General features: G+C 39.8%; 1 protein-coding gene across 7 annotated transcripts in view; it reads right to left on the minus strand.

Moving 5' to 3' along the window:
* Positions 1-23,843, minus strand: part of SEC24C (SEC24 homolog C, COPII coat complex component) — a 37,671-nt gene that overhangs the window by 9,948 nt on the left and 3,880 nt on the right. For 4 of the 7 annotated variants that reach the window (XM_080401195.1, XM_080401192.1, XM_080401194.1 and 1 more), the window contains 11 exons: positions 19,578-19,780; positions 16,576-16,662; positions 13,922-14,063; positions 12,743-12,921; positions 11,153-11,602; positions 9,737-9,867; positions 8,404-8,472; positions 6,528-6,639; positions 5,580-5,707; positions 2,745-2,883; positions 701-816 (listed from right to left, as the gene is read on the minus strand). In XM_080401195.1, the coding sequence (XP_080257321.1) occupies positions 701-816; positions 2,745-2,883; positions 5,580-5,707; positions 6,528-6,639; positions 8,404-8,472; positions 9,737-9,867; positions 11,153-11,602; positions 12,743-12,921; positions 13,922-14,063; positions 16,576-16,662; positions 19,578-19,752 (1,728 nt within the window). In that variant the 5' untranslated portion in view covers positions 19,753-19,780. The remainder of the gene's footprint in view (positions 1-700; positions 817-2,744; positions 2,884-5,579; positions 5,708-6,527; positions 6,640-8,403; positions 8,473-9,736; positions 9,868-11,152; positions 11,603-12,742; positions 12,922-13,921; positions 14,064-16,575; positions 16,663-19,577; positions 19,781-23,843) is intronic. The other 3 variants (XM_080401197.1, XM_080401196.1, XM_080401198.1) reach the window with 2 other exon arrangements.

The raw sequence follows: 23,843 nt of genomic DNA on the forward strand, positions 1-23,843 counted from the left end.
TGCTTCTTACACTGTTAGAAACAAGATAATGTTTTTTTCCGTTAACTCAGAGTAAAGATGAGGCATCAGAAAGTAACCAGTATAAAGCTGCAACACTTGAGACGTCTATTTTCCCCAGCATTTACTTTGGCAGAGATGTAAGTTGCTTTAATAAACACCTTGCATATTTTTCCTATTCCTTAGAAGTTTATTATTAAAATATTTTAATTTTAATAATATCTGACAATATATTTTATATATATATGACAATAATCTCACAATATATTATTTCCACACTATTCTTGTGTTTTTAACCACTATGCCTGTACTTGAAATTTAACTTCAATAGATAAAGACTCTCTCAGGCCAAATTGTACCTCTCCTACCTTCTCCTTCTGTCCCAAGGACTACTGCAAGAGCGTCCCTCCTGCAGAACTGCTAAGGTAACAGCAGCTATAGCTGCTGATACAGCTCCAGAAGACAATGACAGAGGCAGCTATAATAAAAATTATGTCATGTGTGATCAAAATCTGCTCTACTTTGGGAAGTAATCAGACAAGCACATTATTTTGCATAATGAAGTCAGCTGAATTAATGCTGTTAATTATCTCTGCCAGCTAGAAAGCAGCCCCAGACAATTCATGTCATTCTTACTTCTAGGAAAATAGATTTTTCATTTGAAAGCAAAACAAAATACAGTAATAAACACATACTACTGTACCTTGCAATAGTCAACTGTTGCTAGAAACTCGTAAGACCCCAGTGATAACTCAGGTCTGTCATAGAAGTCCACTCGCTTTCCAGTATGATCCAAATGCTGGAAGTAATGAGGTGGCACTGGGAAAGGAAAAATCAAGTTCACTGACACAGCCATGACAACCACAGTGACTAGAGAGCTAGCAGGACAACAGCTGTTCCAACTCCAGGAAAGCTAGCTAGCACTGTGCTAGCATGCAAGTATTACTAAAAATATTAATGCAATTTAAGAGCATCATTAAAGTCAAATAATGCAGACAAACTGCTTCCAGTCTACTCTACGCACCAGGCAGCACACTGTATAGCCACTATTGTACTTTTCTTGAATGTCCTTTGCATTCCCATTTGACCTTTCATATCAGAAATGTCACTACAACACACTCTTAGGATGCTTCTGAAGTATTTAGTCCAAAGGTAACATGTAACAATCTTTTATAAGTAGCAACAAATTATTTTATTTAGAGTTTGAGGCAAAGTACAGGTACAATGTTCCTGACTCAATTCAGGGTAACTGAAAGATTGAGCTCCTTATTTTGCTATACGAGTCAGCTTTTCCCTTCCCTTCCCATGCTGCACAGGAGTAAAAGTCTTCCAGAGGCTGCCATAATCCTTTTGTCAGAATAGACAGGGCACGTCCTACAGCGTGATGTAAAGCATTAGGAAGGAGGAAGGAACCAGAAGTATAACCACGTGCCCAGTGCCCATTACTTTTGTGCTGGTACCTAGCCCAAGCAGGAGTTAAGCTAAGCTTTTACCCACAAAAGTCAGCTGCAGAAACAAAGAAAGCATCTCCCTTGGCCCCAAGAACTACCACGACAGACTGTCCCCCTGGAGAATTGCTAGTGTGATAAAACTTATTCCAGCTATAGCTGCCTATATAGCTCCAGGGGAGAACAAAAAATGACATTATTTGTAATGATAAAATTCACCACCTTTAAATTATTCTAAACATTCACATTTTCAACAGTTCAAAAGAAAACAAAGTGATATCATAAAGACTATATATCACTTATCACTCTTCTCCTCTCCAAGGACACATCCAGTAGGAGCTAATTACGCCATTGTTTTTGCAGAGAACAAAAACTGTCCTCGAGTATCAGGTACAACTATATTGTACTTTCACAGCATTGCTTTCATCAGCAGTCTGAGCGTCCCTCCCTTTCCTGCCCCTGCTCAGTTGTCACAGGTACAGCCATTCATGCAGCTGCTGAGTGAGCAGGGAATGCACGCAGGCTGGAAATCACCAGACAAAAACTTTTTTTTTTTAAAAAAGTTGGCCATTTCTAACCCCCCATCAGCTTCCCACCTTGGTTTGTACAAACAGTTGTACAGCATAACTGAGGTGATAAGAACAAACAGTCCATTAAAAGCCACCAGTGCTACCAAATGAAACACTCAATACATCACTCTAAAGTTTGTTGCACCTTACATTCCATCGTGACTTCAAAACAAATCAACAGATGTCATGCTATGAGCAGCACAGAGTGACCTCTGCTTAAAAAAAGCATGTTTTATATTAATTTAGAAGAGCAACTAAGGTTAACTGGCATATATACTGAGCATTCCTCTTCAGCTGTAGCATATTTAGCTGCAAACTCACCTCTAAGCAGTGTTTAAACAGGCTTTGTGAGCAAAAAAAAAATAATCTTAACTGATGATATTGACTAGATGTACACCTCAGTAAATGAGAAATGACAAATAAATAGAAAAATGTTAGTTTGAAATACCCTAAGAAAACACCATAAATAAATAAATTTTTCAAGCCACAATATGAGTACCTCATGTTAAAAATTTGGTACGATAATACTGCAATGGATAAGCACCTACTTAATTCAAACATGATTTCAGAACTGAGCACTGAACATGTTTTATAATGAATTTTTTTAAGGACTAAACACACATCAAAGCAAGTATACATTATATATGATCACAACATGGTACACATTTACTTGCTTGCATCTTGTTCAAAGATCACTCCAATAGAGACCGATTTCCAGAAGAAACCTTACCCTCAGTGACACAGCTGCAGAAACAACACTGGAACCTCCTTCCACCCTCAATGAATTGCATAAAAGGGCACATGTAAGCCTTGCACCTATTGCATCGGACAGGGCCGGATTCTCCATGGTCTACCAAATAAGGAAGGGTCTGTGGAAGCAGGGGAAAAAAATTAAAAGAAAGATCACATGATGATGAGAAAGCAGCAACCACACGAATTGCAGAGCTTAGAACTATCTCCCCATACATTGCATAGGGTTTAGCTGTGGGAGAGAGTGCAGGGGGTGGGAAAAACCTGAAGAAGAATTTTGTAAATGCTTTTCAACTCAAGCAGCTGAAAACTGCAGGTCTTTGTGGGCCGCAGTCATTAATGGGCCACCTTACTTACACACAAGTACTCCTGCAGGGTGCTGCACTACCTTACACGGTGCCTGCTTGAGGAGCACGAGCCCTAGCAGGAGTGCCACACTGCACCACACAGATGTATCCCAAGTGAACATCAAGGACCGAAGCCATGCAAAGAACGGCTGCGATAACTTCAAGGGAGTGAGCACACAATTTACGTTTCACCACAGGTTGGCTGTTTTAAAAGCAACTCTTCGCCTCATATTTTTCCCTTGTAAAAAGCATTTTGACAAAACAGAAGCCAGTCATTGCATGCCATATATTCAACACCACAGCATCCAGGCTATCTTAAGACATTACAGCTGTTAAGATTTATTTTTTAAGTCCACCATGAAATACAATATATCTGTAAGTTCTGCTTGTCTCAACCCCACTGTATAGCAAGTCCTCAAAACTGTTACATAGTGATACTTTTTTTTAACTCTTGCTGACAATATATTCTTTCTGCACCAAACCAGGATAAGATACAAGACAACTTCTGCAGCTTCTCAACCTTGGAATACGCAGGAAGCACTTTAAAATTATTAAGACAGAACTTGTACAAACTACAAGCTGCATTCATAGTTCATAGCACCCTTCACAACTAAGAACCTAGCTCAAAAGAAAGTTTTAACTACTTTTAAGCTTTCTGACACTAAAGATGTCCAGTCAACTCTCTCAGTCACCCTAAACCTCTGATCATGTTTAAGAGACAACATATTCATTGAGCAGGAGCTGAGCAAATGCTTTCATCACTTTCCCCCCCTCGTGCCACAGATGTATCACATCTCTCATTCAGCTCCACTAATCATTTATTGGCAATGCCATGGTTCTGCAGCCGTGTTTCTCAGCTCCTATCACCCAGACTGACCTCCTCAGAGGAAACAAAAATTTCAAGTTTTCTGATTGCCAGGTAATGTTGGTATTGTACTTCCACACAATACGTTTTATTCCACAGCCTCTCCCCCAATAACATGCACGCAAACAACAAGGGTGTTGTAAACATGCAGTGCTACGCACAACTTGTCACTGACCACTTACTCCCAAACGGCACAGCAACACTTCTGAAGCCTCAGAGCTTTGCTTTCTGAACCGTACATTATCACAGGGCAAAGGTATGCACCTGGCAACCAGGTGCTGAATTTTTTTTTATACATTCTGAATTTATCTGAATGCTGTATTTTCATGAGACACTTATCCTCTCATTACTGATAAGTTAAGCTTTAGATCTATTTACAGCCTTATTGCAGCAAACAGCTGAGCCTTCATCTGTTGGAAGGGCCCCTCCACAGGGAGTTTGCCCTTGCTGTAAAGAACTTCCCAATGCTAGAACTGACACATCTCCAGGGCAGTTATCCGACCATAGCCACGTTTTTTCTGGATGTCACCAGTGGTTGTTCAAAGCATCAACACACCAGGAGACCTAACAACTAGTTGTCTGTAAAGCTTCTCTAAAAATGTGCACCTCCACAAGCCTCCACGTTTCTCAAGTAAGACCACATCCTCCTGCGGTGCTCCTTTTAAACTCCAGCCACAATACCGAAGCACAGGAATTAACTTCACAACTTGGTTTTATCACAAAACACTCTTCAAAACCCAAACCATAGTTTAGGAACACTAATGAAATGCATCAGGAAGAACATGCCCTTAAAAGCCCAGAGGCTATTCCTTTCCTCATCAGATGCTGAAATTAATTTTAACAGGGCACATAATACTGCAAACGTATTCAAATTTAACAAGCGTATTTATCTTTATGTCCCTGCTCCAAGCAGGCTAACACCACACAGTAGCCACAGTATTCAGAATATTCTATAAAATTTCTAGCTCTATAATGTTCTTGAAGCTTTCACGTTCTCAACAGCCAGACAGAGTGGATAAAAGGCTAGCTAGCCATGCATTACACCTAGAAGCAAGCAAGTGCTGTACAGAGCAAGGGCAGAAACAAAAGTGCGGCTCAGCAGTGCCCAGTCCTTAAGTCTTGCACTGTCATCCCACACAGCACTGGGCATGTATGTGAGCATTAGACAGCTTAACCAGTACTACTTGATACAGTCTCCTCCGATTCCACAACCTGACACCCTAGAAAACACTTAACATCAGTTATTAGTAACAATTTAAATACTTTAGGCCAAGCAAGAAATAGAGATCAACTGAAGCATACACACTTGTGACCATCCTAGTATTTTGGTCATTTGGTCACAGTGCCTGACAGTTACTGTAAAAAAGCTGAAATTATGTTAATTTCATAATAAATGTTAAGTAACTGTTAAATGTTTTGAACACAACATTCTTCTCCCTTACATATCTCTACCACGTGCTTGTGGGAGAATCACTGTTTACCTAGTCTTCATTACCTAAACATTCCTTCTCACTGTATCTGTTAACCGCTGACATCTAACAGCATTCTTCTGACGAGTTCTGCGTGCACACAGTGCGTATGTAACTCTGCGTATGGTTCTCACCTCCTCTGGGGGTAGAGTAGCCAGTGGTTTTATGACAGCAGCTAGGGGAACTTGGGACTGTTTGGCCATATCTGAGGTGCAGGGAATATTGTAAGATGTGCATCTTATGTAGCGAGGGCTTGCGTTACCTGTGAAACAAATTTAAAAATCACCACAAATTTCAGTACAAGTTCATATTCAAGAACAGAAACAAATATACCTTTGTCTACGTTGTGAAGCCACAGAGACTAAGAGCTTATCTAAAGCCATCAATTAATTTCAATCTATGCAAACCCTGAATTCCAAACAAAATGCCTCTTTATGATCAATTACATATAATAAAAGCCCTTAAAACAAATTAACTTGACTTCACATCAACTTAAACCTCTAAAATGCCATTCCCATTTCACTCTTTTGGCAGACTAAAACATACTACAGGCAGAAAACTCAAACATTTCTACTGTTTGACTTTGTAATTTTGGCTGTAGAATCAGATCACAAAGTTTTAACAGAGCTTTAAATCTCAAAAAACGCATGGGAAATTAGGAGATGAAATATCCTTTCTCTGTGAAGCCCATGGACCAACTGACACCCCAGTTGGTAAAAAAAAGTTCCCAGTCCAGTGCAAATGATCCTGCTAGTAAATTTCAGCTCTTCACTGTTGATATTGCCTCTACAGAAGAGGCTTCATTTGTTGCTTTCTGATATCCCTGCTATTGCTACTCCCAGGTACCTGCCCTGGAAAACATTTTTTACTTGCAAATTGTTTACTAGCTACCAAGCAATCAGGGGAATCTAAATTGAGATCAAATCAACACAGGACTTGAAACTAAGCTCCTATTGGTAAAACATACATCACCTGCCACCAAAACAATTCTTCAAACTTCTCCTTTCAAGACACAGACATTTATGTCACCTGACTCTTTGGGGTTTGCATTTTGTGTGTTTAGGAAAAGAGAAATATTTTACCTTGATCCTTGACCAAGAAATTTGTAGTAACAAGAGGTGGAACCTGCCCTCTCACTCCAGTGACAAATGGTTCTGACCCACGGTTACTTCTGTCATCTTCAATCACTTGAATCTGTGATGGAAGACATCAGATTAATATTTGGAGGTTTGGTTTCCAAGTACTGTAAAATCCAAAACTTATCTGTAAGGCAGTGAAAGGGGGACCTGAGGCAAACATTACTATCTCTAAAAATAAAAAGTCTAAAGCAAATAAGTTTTGTCAAGCAGTCACCTCTCAGTTTCATTTTGAATAGTACTTAATGGTTAACAATAAATTACAAGATGCAAATAGTATTTTTCCCCCAAGTATTTTGAATAGTAGCATATTTTGTGTTTTAAGGCCTGATCTGAACTTATAAAAGCCAAACACACACCAAGAAAGGAATTTTTGGTAGTATTCCCCTGTACACTGGTCCTAGCCACATTTAAATTAGAAACTTCTGTAAGCCTCAGGCTGAAGTTCTATGCACAACCCAGCTTTTCCCTTCTGTTGTGTTCCCGCTGTTTTCATAGTATGTATTTATCTCTAACCACTAACTGACATAAGGACAGAAGCTTGCTGGGTCAAGTGGAAGTCTTCATTACTCCGTGGTGCTCAAGAGTTTGTGATTTGAATTGTGGGGATGGGGGAGGTGAAGTTTCAATAGACTTGTCAATGAATCAAACTTAAAACTTCAAAGCCAGTAAAAATCTTAAATTTCTTAGTATTTCAATTTCTTCATTAATGCAAATATGCTAAGATGATGCAAATGCATGCAACAGTCTCACTTGACTAAAATATCCACTGACCTTTGCACAGGAACAGAAAATTATAGTTATACATAGTTTTAACTGTATTTCCATACTGGTGCCTGAATGAAAGCACTAAAGCTAGCAGTCATTCTTCTGATCTTATTTTGCCACCAAACACACATGCCTCTGCTTAGAATAAATTGTGAAATGCAGAAGTTTGCATGGCAAAAATTCCACCCTCTCACTATATTCCAAGTTGCCAGCAGAAAGCCTCCCATAACATCAGACAGCGACTACTCTAGGATAAATTTAGCCCCATTTCAAAAGTCTACACACTGGCTGACATCGGTGATCTTGCTGCTGGTATCCGTTACATGACCAACTTCGACTAAACAAGGAGGAAGTGATACAAGGGTAAAAAAGTGAAATGTGATTTTTTATTTCCAATCCAAAAGGTAGCTGCTTTTTTCTTTCTTTGGGTAAGATTCTCTAAACAAACATAAAATTTTCAAATCCAAAATGTAATGGTTATGTATGAGCACAGATAATGACAGAATGTTTACAGCTCCCCATGCCTCATATTCATCTACTAGAATATTTATATTAGGAATTAACATCAAAACAAAACAGTTCATCTGCAATTTTAGAACTTCAAAGCATTAGCCCAGTACTAGTATATCAACAAGAACAGTAATCAAATACTGCTCAAAACTGGTAGAAAACATGACTAAAGGCTCATGCTGTGCGTATGTTAACTAGAGACACACATATGGACAATTACACTGATGGCTTACACTGAAAATGCCAGTTGGAATCTGATGAAGGAGATATTCTAAAGATCAGACAAAGCGAAGGGGAGACATTCTTCATGATCTGTTTCTGAAACGGTGCTTTTCTATTGCCTCACCATTCATCACAGAAGAGAAGATTTTAACAACCTCTTGTGGTGCAATGTTACTCATTTTGATAAGGCAAGCAGAAGACAGCAAGGAAAGGATGAAGGATTAACGATGGAGGGTTAGTGAGGTGAAGTTCAGGTTTCAGGCATGCACAGATGGTCACCAACACACAGACTACAACTGACATAGATATATACAGCACTTACGGGACTAGGAATTGCATCTGGGTCTATTCTGTGCCTGGGTTTCTGCTGGGGTGGCAGCTCATTAAGTTGCTTTTTTAAAAAAATAAAGAGTGCCACAAAAAAAAAAAAAAAGAGAGAAGAGAATAATAAAACAAAAAGTAACAGCGTTACTTCTCTCTACTCAAACCTGCAGCACTGGAATTAGATACATTCAGACACTGCTTCATGCAACAAGAACCATGAGCTTCTGCAGCGTACCTTGCTCCCAAAACCAGCCTTTCCAGGATATGGGGCCTGGGCTCTGAACACATCGCTAAATAGAGGAGTGGCTCACGTGCTCATTTTGGTTAGAAATTGGGGATTTATGCTTTAAGAACATGCTAAAATTAAGGCACTGAACACAAGCCATTTGAGATCTCATTTAGTGGAAGAGAAGAAAAGCAGACAAGCAATTAGACTTCTTATATTCCAAAAAAAATAAATATGGTCATAAACTTTACATAAACCTGGAGTCTTAACAGATAATCTTTTCTGAATAGCCGTAACTTCTGAACAGCACCAGTCCAGATCTAAGATGTAACTCAAGAGTAAATTATTTATATAGTTCTGAAGTAAACTGTAAGCACTGCCCTACAAAGTTTTCCTGTTATCAAATGACTGTGGCCTTCTGAGACAGTAACAGAACCGCATCAGCAGCAGTGGGAGGAACAGCACAGTAGAGCAGTAGCAATCATACTGCCAGGCTTAGTATTACTCAACATTGCTAACCATTACACATCACTGCGTATCCTTTCTCAGAACCTCGGCTCAAAGATAATCCCAATTTGAGAAGTTGTCCATATTTGACTGAAGTAGTGTTATGGCTTAATGACCAAAAAACCCCACTAACCAGCTTCTTGACGGAATATAGGAAAAGGGAAAGGAAAAGCACTACGATCAACTCCTATTCACCATATGTTAAACACAAAGCATACAGTTCATAGACTGTCACCTCAAAACCTGAAATCGGTTCACCTTGGAAAGTCATTAAGTAAGAATTCAGAAATGCAGAAACAAGCTTAATCAAAGCCCTCAAGGATTCTCAAAACGTAACATAGTACAGAAAAAGACTCAAGGAATTAGAGCATTGATTTGCATATGTGGTGCATTTCTTCAGTCACCAAGAAAAATATTGCTTCTGGGCTTACTCATAACAAAAGACTGAAGCCAGATATACAAGAGAAAAGTCAAACAGGAAAACAGACTGATGTTCTTTGGAACAAGAAACCTATTTTCAGCTTTGGTCATTGTCAGTTCTGTTTTATGTCAAGACACTATGGAAGAGTTCACACTGGTAAGAACAGAGCAAGCTTACAGGGCTAGGAATGGAATCTGGATCCAAGCGTTTTGGCGGAGGTGGTGGTCCGGGCGGACTTCCATAATTTGGTGTTCCTGGATAGGCTCCTCCATAGTTTGGCTGGGGACCCCTCACCTGCCCAAAGGAACCTTACAAGAAAGGGACAGCAAAATCAAACCATGGCTAACACTAGCCATCTCCTTGTTAGGCACTGCCCACTTTTCCTGTCATTGTCAAAACCCAAGAAAAATAAAGTCAGTTGCTTCTCAGTTAATTAGGATGAAACATTTATCACAGTGGTTCAGCTTAGACCTGTGTGTCTCTATCAATGATCCAGTAAACTGATAGATACAGTCCTCCTTAAAACCAGACTTAAGGAAACACAGGTGTTTGCACTAACATAACTGGTTTTAGAAGAGTATGATTACAACATGCATTAAGACCATGCACTATGAACATTTAAGTTAAATTGCAGAACTGCCTAATAGAAAGTGCACACAGAACAGCCAAATAAATTAGTGGATGACCCATAATTCCTCAAACTCAAGATGTGCAAAGAGTTCTCTAGGGCAGTTTTGGCTTGTCTGAAATTATAGTAATAGGTTAATGTGTGATTTTCTCTTTTGCTTTTAACTACCTGATGTTATTTCACATTACTTTAGACAATTTGAGTCAGTTATGGAATACCAACATAACTTACTCCATTAGTTTTTTTACGGTGCACAGCAATCTGGACAGATATTTTTAAGTTATTTATCTGGCCAGTTGTACAAAGCTGCATGGGGGACGGGATTCTCAGTCCTCACGCTTGCACATGATTACTTTATTCTAGCTATCTGTAAATGTTATTGACTAAATATCAGCTAAAATTGTTATCAATTCATAAAGTTTAATTGATATTACTTCTAAGCACACACACAAAATGTGAAAGGTTCTACAAGGAGAAAAATACACAGTTTTGTCAAAGGACAAAAAGTAGCAACTGCTTTCAAACGTTTAACAACTCTTCTCAAGCACATTGTATATGGCCACAAATTGAAAAAAAAAAAAAAAATATAACAAGGCTTTTCAGGATTTCAAATCCCTACTTTTGAACAGATGAGGCTGCAGACATCAAATTAAAGTTCATAATGAAATTTTTATCACAAATTTTTGTAGCATTAAGGCACTAATTACTAACAACTTTTTGGCCAAGCAAGGTAGGATTCCTTTAGTTACATTAATCTGATTAAAACCTGTACAACAAATATCTTAGAACGACACATCGTATTGTTTATCTTTGATTTGCGCTTCAGACACAAGCACAGGGAAACAAGAGGGAAGCTCTGCAGTGCAGCCACGAGCCCCACCAGGAGCAAATCTGAAATCCGGTTCTCAATATGCAGCACACAGAGAACACGCGTAACTTACAATTCCTACACTAGGAATACTCACCATTCTGCTGCATTTGGTATCCTGGCTGAGGAGGATGAGTGGGAGGAGGTGGTCCATGGAGACCACTCATGGGAGGCCCAGGGTGTGGCCCTGACATAGTTGATGGAGGTGGCGGTGAGGACACATGATTAGGCTGGGGCATCGGTGGTCCAGCAACTGTCTGCCCAGGCAGTGGTGGGCCTGGCATGGTAGGTGGCCTTGGGGCACCTGTGGTGGGAGGGTAAGAGGAAGGTCCAACCCCTGTAGAAGAGGGAGGTGGGGCAAAGCCAGGGACTTGAGTAGGCAGGCGCTGAGTTGATACTGGTTGACCAGGAAACGGAGGCTGTGCCAAAGGAAGACCCTGAGACACACTGGTAGGAGGAGGTCCTTGGCTCGCAGTGTAAGGTGTGTAGAGACCAGATCCTGTTGCACTAAAGCTTCCTGAGACTGGGGGAACCGATGTTGGGGGACCTGATAAGAAGACGACAGAACATGATTTTCTTCTATCCTCAAGACAAACAAGATGCAGGCAAAACCTATTTGACTAGATCATCTAAATAGGTCTACCACTCATCTTCAGATGGACTTGCCAGTGCTAGTAGAGACAAACCTTAAGCGAACACCCTCCTAAACTGATCAGAGTGCTGAAACTCCTCCAAGGGATCTGAAACTTGATAGTTCTTTCATTGTCCTCTGTCTCAAAGTCTGAGCTTCTTACTTTACCAAATCAGAATACAGGATTCAGGGCCAGAAAAAAGGGGCAAAGCCAGGAGTATGCAAAACAAGAACCACCACAAGTCTGCCTACAGATTTCTTGAGCTGAAATAAGTTTGTACCTTAAAGTCCACACTAACTTGGAGCCGGTAGTTCAAGAATAGTTCTGAGCTTTGGAACTAGTATCTTATGTATTTACCACTGTCCTATTTCTAAGGATTATTTTAGACACATTGCCAAAAGGCTGAAGAAATCTGCATCCCTTACTCCTGATTTTCCTATGAAGACTGTGTTAGAGTACGAGATGCTTGTCAAAGTACTTTACCAAAACAATTTGAAAAAAAAAAATATCAGTGTAGGCAGACCAGCTTACACATACTGAAGACAGATCTCTAGTCTAAAAGAGTCCTGTAATCTACAGCAGTGGGATCACAGATCTAATACAATAGAACAAAATATCTAAATTCAGATTATACTGTTTAATTAAGTTTCTTCTCAACTTCCAGCAAAACTCTGCAGAAAATCATACAGAGCAGTTTCAGCCCTTTGTGATTTACTGAGCCCTTTCTCCTTATTTTTGACTGGGCTGCTGCATAATGGTGGTGAAGCAGGTAGACTCTCTTAACAGCTTACTTGGGGACAGACTGTTACTGTGTTTCACCTAGTTGAGGCGAAATACTGTTACTCTCTTTTGTTACTCATGCCTTGCAGTACTTCCTGCATTGTCTCCTACAACAGCCTCAGTTCTGTTTTCCCCAAGGATGACCTTATTAGTCAAGGAAAGTACCATTTGCTATGGCAGATGTCAGCACTCAGAATTCCCATCACCGAATGGTAATGAATTATTGACGAGCAAATCTTTTATGAAATTACTAGCATAAATGAAAAGCACCTCACCATAGCCCAGTCCAGCTGGGGGAGGAGCAGAGGCTGCAGGACTGCCAATTGTCATCCCTGCCATGTGATTGCTGAGCTGCTGTACACTGGCTGGGGGGGGACCATATTGCTGGAGCGTAGATGTCTGGCTGACAGGCGTGGGTGCTGAGCCTGGCAGAAACGGCTGAGAAGCAGGTGTCCTGAGAAGGAAGATGAGAAATTTCACTGGATTCCCCATTATGCAAGCAGTTACAATTCTCTGTGCTTTTAAAATTGTTCTATCACATAAACACTAGCTAGGTCTCAATTATTTACATGAAGCATTGTAGCTCAATTTCAGAAAAATAATTACATAACCTGCGTGGATTTGAATCCCTTTCATCAAAAAACCCAAAACTATTAGTTTTTAAAATAGAAACTCAACATTTGTAACATTTTTTTTGTTAATTCAACTTTAGTTATTGCAACAAACAGAGATACTACAACAGAACCTTCGGGGCGAGCAACAGCAAGGCCTGCGCAGCTTTGTAAAAATGCTGTGGTGCTCAAAGGATTTGGACTCTCCAGCTGACAAGTGCTGAGCTTAACCAGAAGGCGGCAAAACCCACCCATTCCCAAAACCAGTAACGGGAATGAAGCAGAAAGGACTGTTGCCACTTCCACCACAGAGGTAAAAGCAATATCTTTCAGGAGAAGATGCCCAAGAGCTTTTGATGAAGATAATTCAGGGATCCATAATGAAGAGAAAAGGACCCAGTCCCAACACTAAGGAATTACTCAGTAATGACAGACAGCAACATGCTCCAGACAGAGATCAATTCACATTGCCAAGGAATCAAATACTATGGCTGTGTGGATGCAATTGGTTTAAAACAAGACAGATTATGGGTATCAGAAAATTCCTTATGAGGAACGACTACCACAACAAAGTCTTCGGAGAACTGAAGACTGACTTCAGATCAGTCGCTGGCATCTGCTTATATCCTTCCAGAAGTTTTTAATTTCCAGATACTCTTAATTGTCTAACAAATACCCCTATGGCAAAATGTCGTCCCAAAATAATAAGGAAGCAATAAAGAAAGTCAATGTCCACCACAGGAAGAACAAAGTATTTAGTTTGCTTAAGATCCTAAAAGGTCTAGACCTAGCACAGGTCTGCCAAGGGAAGCCTTTGTTATTAATTGCTCTTCTTCTGTGTACCTCTGCATTGGGGCTGCTGAGGCTGGAATCCCATTCTGCACATCTCCATGTCCAAACGGACTGTATGCCACGTGGCCAGAAGTAAGAGATGCTCCAGAGGCTGGAGGGGGAGCTCCAGATGTTGGAGGGGCTCTTAATGAACCTACAGATGTAAAAGAAAAAAATATCACAAGTTACTCACAGAAACAAGGACCCAAACCAACTACCACAAAAAATTCAACAAATAAAAATGTGCAGAAACAGTTAAGCAGTGGCCAAATTGATGTATCAATACTCCACAAGCAACAAATAATTTATACTACTATATCAGAACTAGCAAAACTGAAAGCACAAATATTTTTAGCCCCTGCCACTAGTCACCATCTCCACACAGACCAAGCAGAAAATCCATACTGTGGAAGGTTTTCAAAAGACGATTTCATCTTTCCATGGGGAAAAAAAAAAAAGTTATCTTGTCAATAAGGTATTAAATTCTTTCCCCTCCAAATCCAATTATTTTTATCCAGACCAAGGAGAATACTCACATGGAACCTAGTTGTTCATTACAGGCCAATTTTCCCTGCTTGGAAGGTAAGCAGGTTCTGTGAGTAGACTCAGTTTTCAAAAATTATATCCAACTGACTGCTTTTATATGTAACATAATGGGGGCACCACAGACTGTTCATCCCAACCTCTCAAGGTTGGAGGGCAAAACGAATATTTTCTCATCTTTCAGACTGAGCTGGTTCAGTCACAGCCTCAACATACTTGCCTCAGAAACAAGTCTTCACACTCTCCACAGAATACAATACCAGCAGACCAACCGCAGCATCTACTTCCAGAAGAGACTATAAAATTCCATTTTATTAATATTATGTTAAAAATGCTGATAATTAGAACCACTACATGACCATGCCTGCTAACCACGAGGAGACATATTTCACGTATGGGGGGTATCGTTAAATACAGATGACTAAATAAACTGCCCCATGAGACCAGGGCAGCACAATCACGCTGTTACATCTCTGATGGTGGCTGGCTTGACAAATTTACAAGGGACTCTGAAACCTTCTTGGGTGGAACTATTATGAAACAGGAAATAAGAAAAAACATTTCTCAATTCTACAGTATCACTTATACACCAAAGCATGAGGTTTCAACTCATACATATATTTTCATTTTATCTGCTACAAGTAATTCTTAATAAGCTTGTGGATGTAAATTCAAGTAAGGCATTAATATACCTTGTATGAATAACCAGCAATCTTGGGGCTTTTTTTCTTTATTACTAAACCTCCTCCTGTTCTTCATTTTGAGACAGGATTTAATCATTTCCAGAACCATGTATTATTTTTATATACCTCCTCTCATTAAATCTTGTCTTTTCTAAACTACTGTTATAGCACCTTTGTCCTAATGTTCCTCTGGCTAAGCCCGATCTCTATTTGTATGTTGCGTGGTATTTCTATTTCTGTATGTCTTTTCTGACACCTTTTCAGTTAATTTGATATCCTTTCATCTATTTTGGAATCTCTTCCCTCTGATAGTACACATAAACTAGCTCTGTTATCTTTTGTCTTTGAAAGCATATTTAATCCAGTTCCAGGAGGGATTCTACACTGGTTTTTGTTGCATTTGGGGCGTTTTGGGGGGTTTTTTTACATTAAATTAACTTTTCCTCCCCCAACTTTAACAAGCATACAATTCGTCAAATACATGCTTACTTCAGAAAAATCTTCTGAAGTCTTCTTTTTCTAGTTCTTGTCACAAATATACTTCTGTAACCATTACCACAGACTGCCCAAATACCCTCTAAATTCACTGGAACAAGTATGAATATCTAGTGGTTTATGAGCTTAAGATTCATTACTCTTGAGGAATTTTGAAGCTCCCCTTCAACACCTATGAGATATTGTTCTTACTCATCACAGACAGCAAAATGCGAAATGCCCCAAGACTACATGCTCTTGGCCAGTTCTGACACCCTACTCATCTGAACAAATTGACGCTGCTGGAAATAGCTCTTCCAAAATGCCACTAGTTGGAAAGAATAGAAATAAAGATTTCTTGCAGTTTTTCTAATTCTTATATCTTGACCCCAAGCTTTGCAAGTTTTTCTTTCTTCAAGTCACAGATTTTGGGATCGTCATTATTTCTAACATATATTTGGTTTCCATGCTATAGCCAAAGAAGCTAAAAACTTTTTTCCCCTTGAAGGAAAGCGCAAGTTACAAAAATCTCATGAATTCCAATAACAACCTCCTGGTGCTTGGGGAGATTTTTCCTTTCTTCATTGCAATGCTATCGTTTCAAACCTCACGTTTTATTTTGCTCTCAGGTGGAAGACTGCATTCTTTTAAACTAAGGATTCTCCCTGGCAGAACCTGAACAGGCCAATTCAGGTGTTGAAACAGTCTTCCGAAAATAGTCACAAGTCACAAGTCAATTCATTATCTATGAAACTGCAGGCATAAGGGGTTTCTGCTAGGATTATTTCTTCATATCATATTTATGTTTCTGGAGTGCTGCCTACAAATAGATTGGGAAGTGTCCACCCACCTCTGCCTGAATAATCAGGTAGCCACACCTTTGAGATAAATACCCATATTAAATGTGAACTTGGCACAGAAGCAGCAGCACAACACAAACATTCCCACAGAAAGGACCCCATTTACCTATGAAATTAGGTGCAAGAGTAGAAGTGTCAGAGTTGAGAGATACAGGAGAGCCCTTTGCAGGGAACCCCAAGGAAGGAAAGTAACCTGGAAAGACAGAATATACCAGTAAATGGAGCCTGAGAGAAAGCACCAAGAGACAGTTTCCAATGCTGAGAGCAGTCTGCAGTGCAGAAAATACACACACAAAATCCACGCCACATTTACCACATTATTCCTTGAGCTACACTCCCTCTCACTGTGCTGCCATGCATAACATTACTAACATAGTTCATATATTAACATTAATACAAGTGTTAGTATTTTCATAAACTGAGTCTACATAAAAAAAATCCAGTGGCAGCCTAATTGTCACTGGTATTCAGATAATTGTGTTTACACTTTCAACTGCATGACCTCACCATAAGGTAACCAACAGGTCCCGATTCTTCTGACATTCTCACAGCAAGAAGCAGCTATTTTTGGCTAGCAGCACAGTACACCACTTCTGGTCCCAAGCAAGACTAGCATCGCTGGCACAGCATTCCCATGTTCCCATTAGTTAGAGCTAGGGTTTGTCACAAATCAGATGCGAAAGACTCCCTGACAGGATGACACTTGTTCTTAACACTTCTCCACACTCAGTCCTCCAAGCAATTTTATTGTTATTTTTAAAATAAAGCTTTAAGACAACTACTTTGAGATCACAGAGTAACATTGGCAGTTTTCCTTTTACCACTCAGTGTTCAACTAAACTCCAGTCACTCTAGTGCCTCTGAAATTAATTCTCTCTACATTATGCACCTACACCAGGTCTTGCTACAAAGACCTGCAATAAACATAACGTGTTAGCAACGAAGGTAGAAAGGATAACTTTCACTGTCTTCACTATCACCTGCCTGCTCTCTTTGATAATGCATTGTTTGCCTGCCTCTTCCACCTGGATGTCATATTTAGCATCCCCTCACAGGTCAACTTCTAGCTGTTGTGTCATGCTCCAAATTTAACATTCCTTCCTTCTGAAGACAGGAATCTTGGATTTACATCAATAGGTCCAAAATGCACAACTTGACAACTGAGATTTCTTCTGAGACCACCCTTCCTAGACATAGCAGACTGTATTTAGGAAAAGATGGAAGAGAAATCTCTAAAAACCATGGGCAGCCTTTGCCGATTAATAAACTCCATGAGGAGGTACTAAAGACTGGTGCAATACATTTCTGTTGTCCAGATGAGACCACCTTGTTGCCCTCAGTGTCACACTACCTTTCAACCATTGATGGCACAAACAAAATCTGCATTTTTAATCTGCACAAGTTTATATGCATGTTTATCAAGCTTTACAGTTATATTCCTTACTGAGCCATGACGAACCACATTTCTGTTCTAAAATTTGAAATGCCAAGCCAGAAAAAAAATCAGAAGTAAAAAAGTTAATTCCCTTAAAAACAATGCTTTTCAGGCTTGTAAAGTCTGAAAGTTCTTGAAGTACGTGATGGCAGATGCTTACTGGTTTCTTTTCACGAACATCCTAAACATTCTTCACGCTGCTAACAGCCAAAACCTGTTTTCTATGAATAGCTGCACTGATGAAGCTTTTCCAACAAATCTGTAGTAAACTTCGTCCTTCTTGAATCTCCTTCTCTCACTCACTGAAGCAAGTCCATTTTTTCCCCATTCTTTCCATGGGACAGGAAACACTGGTTAGTCAATGGCTACACTGAGCAGCCAAACAGAGCACTCAACAGCTGAGCTCTGCCTCTGACTTCCCAGGGAGCAGGGTTTCTTTCCTCAGCCCAGTGCTGATTTTCATTACTTTTACAGGAATTTAAACCCTCTGTAAAATTAGTTCAAAACTCACAGATTAAAAGTGCTGTTTGAAGAGACTTATTGAGAGGAGTGTAGGAAGAGGATTAAGGAAAGAAAAGGAAGATGGAGCAACTGAATAACCCATTCTTTAGCACACCACACTAATTCTTCTTCTATGCCACTACTCTGCTAACTCCAGTTCCCAAACCTCACTCTCCCACTTGTTGGTTTCAAGGCAACTACACAGGCACTTTCATTGCTCTATCCTTCTCACCGAGTTTGGTTTGAAATTCAAGAAATTGCAAAAAAATTCAAGACGTACTTGGAGGGGAGACCATAACTACATTCCTCATTTCCTTCGAATACCGATCTGAAATCTAAGCAAACATTTCAGAGTGAAAGTTTGTGTTGTGCTTATCTCAGCTGAACTGAGATGGTTTTGAAAGGCAGAAATACTTCTACTCAAAAGCAACAGGTATTTTCTCCTCTACACTTCAGATGTTAAAGTCACTATTAATCTCCCAAAGCAATTCAGGTACGCAGAAACAAAAACTCCTGCAATTCTTCAATAATTTTAAGTATGCTTTTCTTTTGAAAACAGAAGAGAGTTGACCTGCTATAGTTTGGTTTTTTTTTTTTAAACAAACAAAACCAACAAGTGATATGATCCTGCAGAACCAGGGAACTTTTGGAACACATCAGCCTGCCACATGTCCACAAACTTTCTATTGATTTTAAAGCCATTAGAGAAAATAGCTCCAAATACACTTTCTGCCTACCTAGAGTTGTATGTCTTAATCTTTCAGGATGGAGTGCAGATCTTTCTACGTAATAATGCAAGGCAGTCTCAATCATAAATCTGTGAAGAGTCCCTACTGGCTGCCCCTCAACATAACCTCATCAGAAGACTGTTCTAGTCAGGTGCTTCAGTACCACAGGGGCAGGGACATACAGACAAAAAGCAGGCTGTGCTTTTCAACATGTTAATTTTATAAGCTACTAAAAGAAGAGTAAGCCCTACTAAAATGGACAAGTGACAGAGCAATAACCCCACAATGTACAGAACATGTTTTTTAACATCACATAAACCACATACAGCAGAAAAGATAATTGCTACTACAAAATAAAGACTAATAATAAGAAGTACACAGAAAAAATTCCATGCACGCAACAATTCACAGGTTATTGACCGTTAAGTTCTGACTGAGAAGTACCTTGTGGAGGGCCTGGCTGTTGATATCCTGGCATCGGCCCATTATAAGCTCCATATTGCGACTGAGGAACCCCTGGCAGTGGCTGTCCTCCGTAGGCAGGCTGCTGGTATCCGTGATATCCAGGCTGAGGTTGCCCATAAGGAGGCCCTGTGTGAGCTTGCTGGTTTACACTCATTGTATTCACATCCCCAAACTAATCTTACCTGCAAAAAGGGGGGGAGAAAATAGCTTTTAGCAGACATAAAACCGAACTGGCTAACTCCGCTACTGTTTTCACAGAAATGCAAGCTCCTGAGATACTAGGGAAGGTAAAACATTAATGGTAATTTACTCTTGCACAGCAGTTTTTTCAAGTAAGAAAAGTGCTTTACAAGAGCTAGTTAGAACCAAGGATTTTCTCTGTTTAGAAACCATGTATTCTAATCAACTTATTTACTGCTTCATCCTGGCTAGACTTGCCATCATACTCTTAGAAAAAAAATGCCAGAATTTGCCATTCCATAGTAGATGCTCATCAAGCTTCCTCAGACACCTTATGAACTACGTCCACCTCACAGAATGTCAGACCAACATAAAACAGGTTTCATGACACAGATTAGAGATTCCTTAACATAACACTTCAGTAACACTGAACAAATTCAGTTTTCAACTCTATTTTAATCTACTTGCTCATGTTTCCTTGCTACAAGCAACACACATCATCATCCACAAAGGTTGCTTCTTGAAAGTATTTGACAGAATCCAGAGCCGGACCAATATAAGGGGGTTTGGATTTATTTTTTCTTCAAACAATAGATGATTTAAATCCTTTGTTATGTACATAAATTTCAGAAAACAAAGATCTTCCAAAAGCAGCATGTTCACCTCAGTAAAATGTTCAAAATGGAAAAGCATCAAGGCAAAAATGTCACTAAAGGAGTTACACAAAAGTGTAAGACCTGAACCAGAGCATCAGAGACAGGAGAACTGTTTCTTAGCAAGGTTATGCAAGAAGTCTTGCTTAACAGACAGATTCCCAATTCCTCTAACTAACTGTATAAAGATATTGCCTAATTTTATAAAGAGAAAAACAAAAATGGCATTGGGAGGCCCCAAACCAAGCAGGCAATTCTTACAATACCATGGTACCAAACAGACAGATAAGCCACAGAGCCCCTGAGTTGTGGAAAGCCGAAGAGATTAATTCACGGGCAGGAGATGCCCTCTTGGTCTGTTTCTCCGCAGTTTGCATCCCCTGTACTCCTTTGGACACTCCATATGTCACTGTTACCCTCTCCAGCTAAGACTATCCACACTAAAGCTGTAAAAAAATGCGTATTTACAGCAATTTAATTTTTTACTAAAAACTCCATTTTATATAAACACACAAAGTTAAGGTAAAGCAAATTACTAATGTTGCGCTCATATTTTGCTCCCAACCTTATGATGAGCTTGCGTGTTAAGATACATAGTAAATCTTAACACAGAGGAGATGCACAGCTCTAACAGCCACCAGCCAGTGGAGGCAAATCCCAGCAAGGAATTTGCAAGCTTAACTCAAGCGGATAACAAACACACGAGCTGTTTTGCTTATACATTGACTACAGTATGCCAACCAATGCTAAGGTTGCTTCTTCACATTACCAGAAATATGATGTCAAAGAATTATTTCAACAATTGACACCACAGCTATACAGGAAATGTATGAAAATAACTACAGCTCTGCAAGAACCATCCACATAGAAAGAAATTATTTCAGAGCCATATACATAAAATAAAGGGAAAATACATATATCACAACAGAGCGATGTAATTATTTACAGAAGCTAGCATAATACATATGTATTACATTTAAACTCCCATAGCTAGTAAACATGACAAATGTCAATACTAAGAATGCTAACGCTTAGTCTGAAATCAGATATTAAATTTTATAAGAAGGGAAATAAATGAAGTTTTATATCTTTATTCATCAAGCTGTATAAGGGTAATGATAGGGCTTTTGTTTAGAAAAGGAACTTATCTTTGATATTTAATGGTAATTTGCACTTGAAAGTAACATATGTCATTTGCAACAGCTTACAACAGCGTGCCAGAATTTTTGATCAGCCTGCAGTGTTTTTATACATGATCACACACAATAAACATGACAGCAAGCAAGTAATTTCTAAAGATTATCATTTACCACACCACCTTTGATATAGTTCTGCAGAACAGTCTAACCTGAGCAGCCATGAGGCCAGAAAAGCTGGACTTTGGGACCTGGTCCCTTCCCAAGTTCTCCTGAAGGTTAACCTCTTCCTCCCCAGGTAGGCAACCAGTGTCCCCAGACTGCAATCACTGACCCAGCCCCAAACACCTCCTGCTCAGCACAAACAGTAAAGCAGGAGCACTGCTCCTGCAAAGGCAGGGGTAAAGGGAAGGGAGAACGCAGCGCGAAAGCTACTCTACCCACACATCTTGGAACATCCAAGCAGGGCTTTCTGCCAAAGAAGGAGGGCTGCTTTCTCTTCTTCCTGCCCCTGAGTATTGCCTATTGGATTGTGCATCAGAAACTTGGCTTCTAGTTGCTGCTCCTACAAACAGGTCCTCCAGGAAGAGCTGCAGGCAAAGCAGCAGCATCCTGCAGGACCTCCTGAGCTATAATCATTAAGACACTCTTCACAAGTCACACCTACAGAAATCCCTGAACGGATCTAACATTTGAACAAGGAATTACTACAGGATCTTTCATGCTTTTTCTTTTTTTAAAAAAAGCACAATGGGGCAAGAACTCAAGCATGTCCCTCATAAACCACTTCTGCCTTACTGTTGTGAGTGTATACTCAGTAAGCAATCTTACCTGATGATCTTTTACTATGGGCTTTTTAGCCTTCCCTCCCCTCTCTCATGTGTGTATTCCTGCTTGACTGGGTAGTATCTGATGGCTTGTTGCTCTCTCCACAATAACACTGAAACCAAGATGTAAGCTCACTTAATGCAAGTCTTACAGAGGAAAAGAGTTCTGAGATATTTTCCTTCACTTTTATGGAAAAAGTAGCTCCACCAAGGAGATGGTTCTAACTCAGTGCCCCAGCTAAAAGGCAGATACATGTCAGACCTTCAGCTGGCCCATGTGGCAGCCAGCACAGGCTCATCTCCACTGCTGCACAAGCTCATGTTGCTCTATACTCCCACAGGGTCAAGGAGGGAGAAGACTCAAGAACAAGCATGGTGTTGAAGCTGAGGACAAGGCTGCTTCATTATTTTGGTTGCTCGACTTGCTGTAAACATAAGGCTAGTGGCAGGCTTGCTCATCACTGATGTGGAATACCATAAAGGGCAGGGCCAAGAGTATCCACCTCTGAGAAGGCTTAAGACAGTTGTCACTGAATGAGTCCATTTTCCTTCTCCTCCAGCATAAGTCAATTGTATCAAACAGCATTCATGTTGTCTCCACCCAAAAAATATACATATAAATTAGAACCTGGTCACTTGAAGACATATGGGGGAAAGGGAGAATTTTATGCTGTGTTATGACATGGCGGGGGGGGAAATCACAGAAAGAATGAAATACATAAACCAGATAGGGATAAATGGAGGAAACAGGCTGTTACAGTATAAAAATACTGAGGATATTCCTTTGCATGTCGTAACACATTACCAAAACTAAGCCAAACATAATATTAAAACACGCTGTTGAACATCACATTCCTACTCAGCACAAAGCTCGAGCACACAGGACTCATGCTATTGGGAAAATACTATGACAACAAGTGGTCATTACCATAAATAACAAATAATTTTCCTGCAAAGCAGGAAGCACTCTATGCTGTTTTCTATTTCTCTTCATAAAGGCAGTTGAAGTTTTGGTCAAAATAGGTACGCAGCTAAAATTCATACTGTAATGTTGTTATACAAGACAACCACTGCAGATCAGCAATGAATTTATGGGAGGAAAAATACACAGTAATACTGGGGGGGAGGTGTTGTGTCCAGCAGCGGGGGGGCATGGAATCTTTTAGCTTTTACAATAGTTTCCAGATTCCTTCATAACCAAACAAAGCAGACAAAAAAAAGGCCATAAAACCTGCACTGTTTAAAAAAAAAAAAAACAACAAACACCAACAAACCAAAAACCAGTGATTCAAATGAGCTTGTTTCAATCAGCAAATCTCCCAAATCACTGAAAACTACATATTCATCATTTTTTATGGTATGCATTCACTGTTAATTCCCTTTTGAAACAAAAAAGCTTCATCTCATCAGTTCTTGATCGCTTTCTAAAGAATACAGCAGAATTACTTT

This window comes from Falco punctatus (genome assembly GCF_963210335.1).
Source record: "Falco punctatus genome assembly, chromosome: 9".
Classification (NCBI taxonomy): domain Eukaryota; kingdom Metazoa; phylum Chordata; class Aves; order Falconiformes; family Falconidae; genus Falco; species Falco punctatus.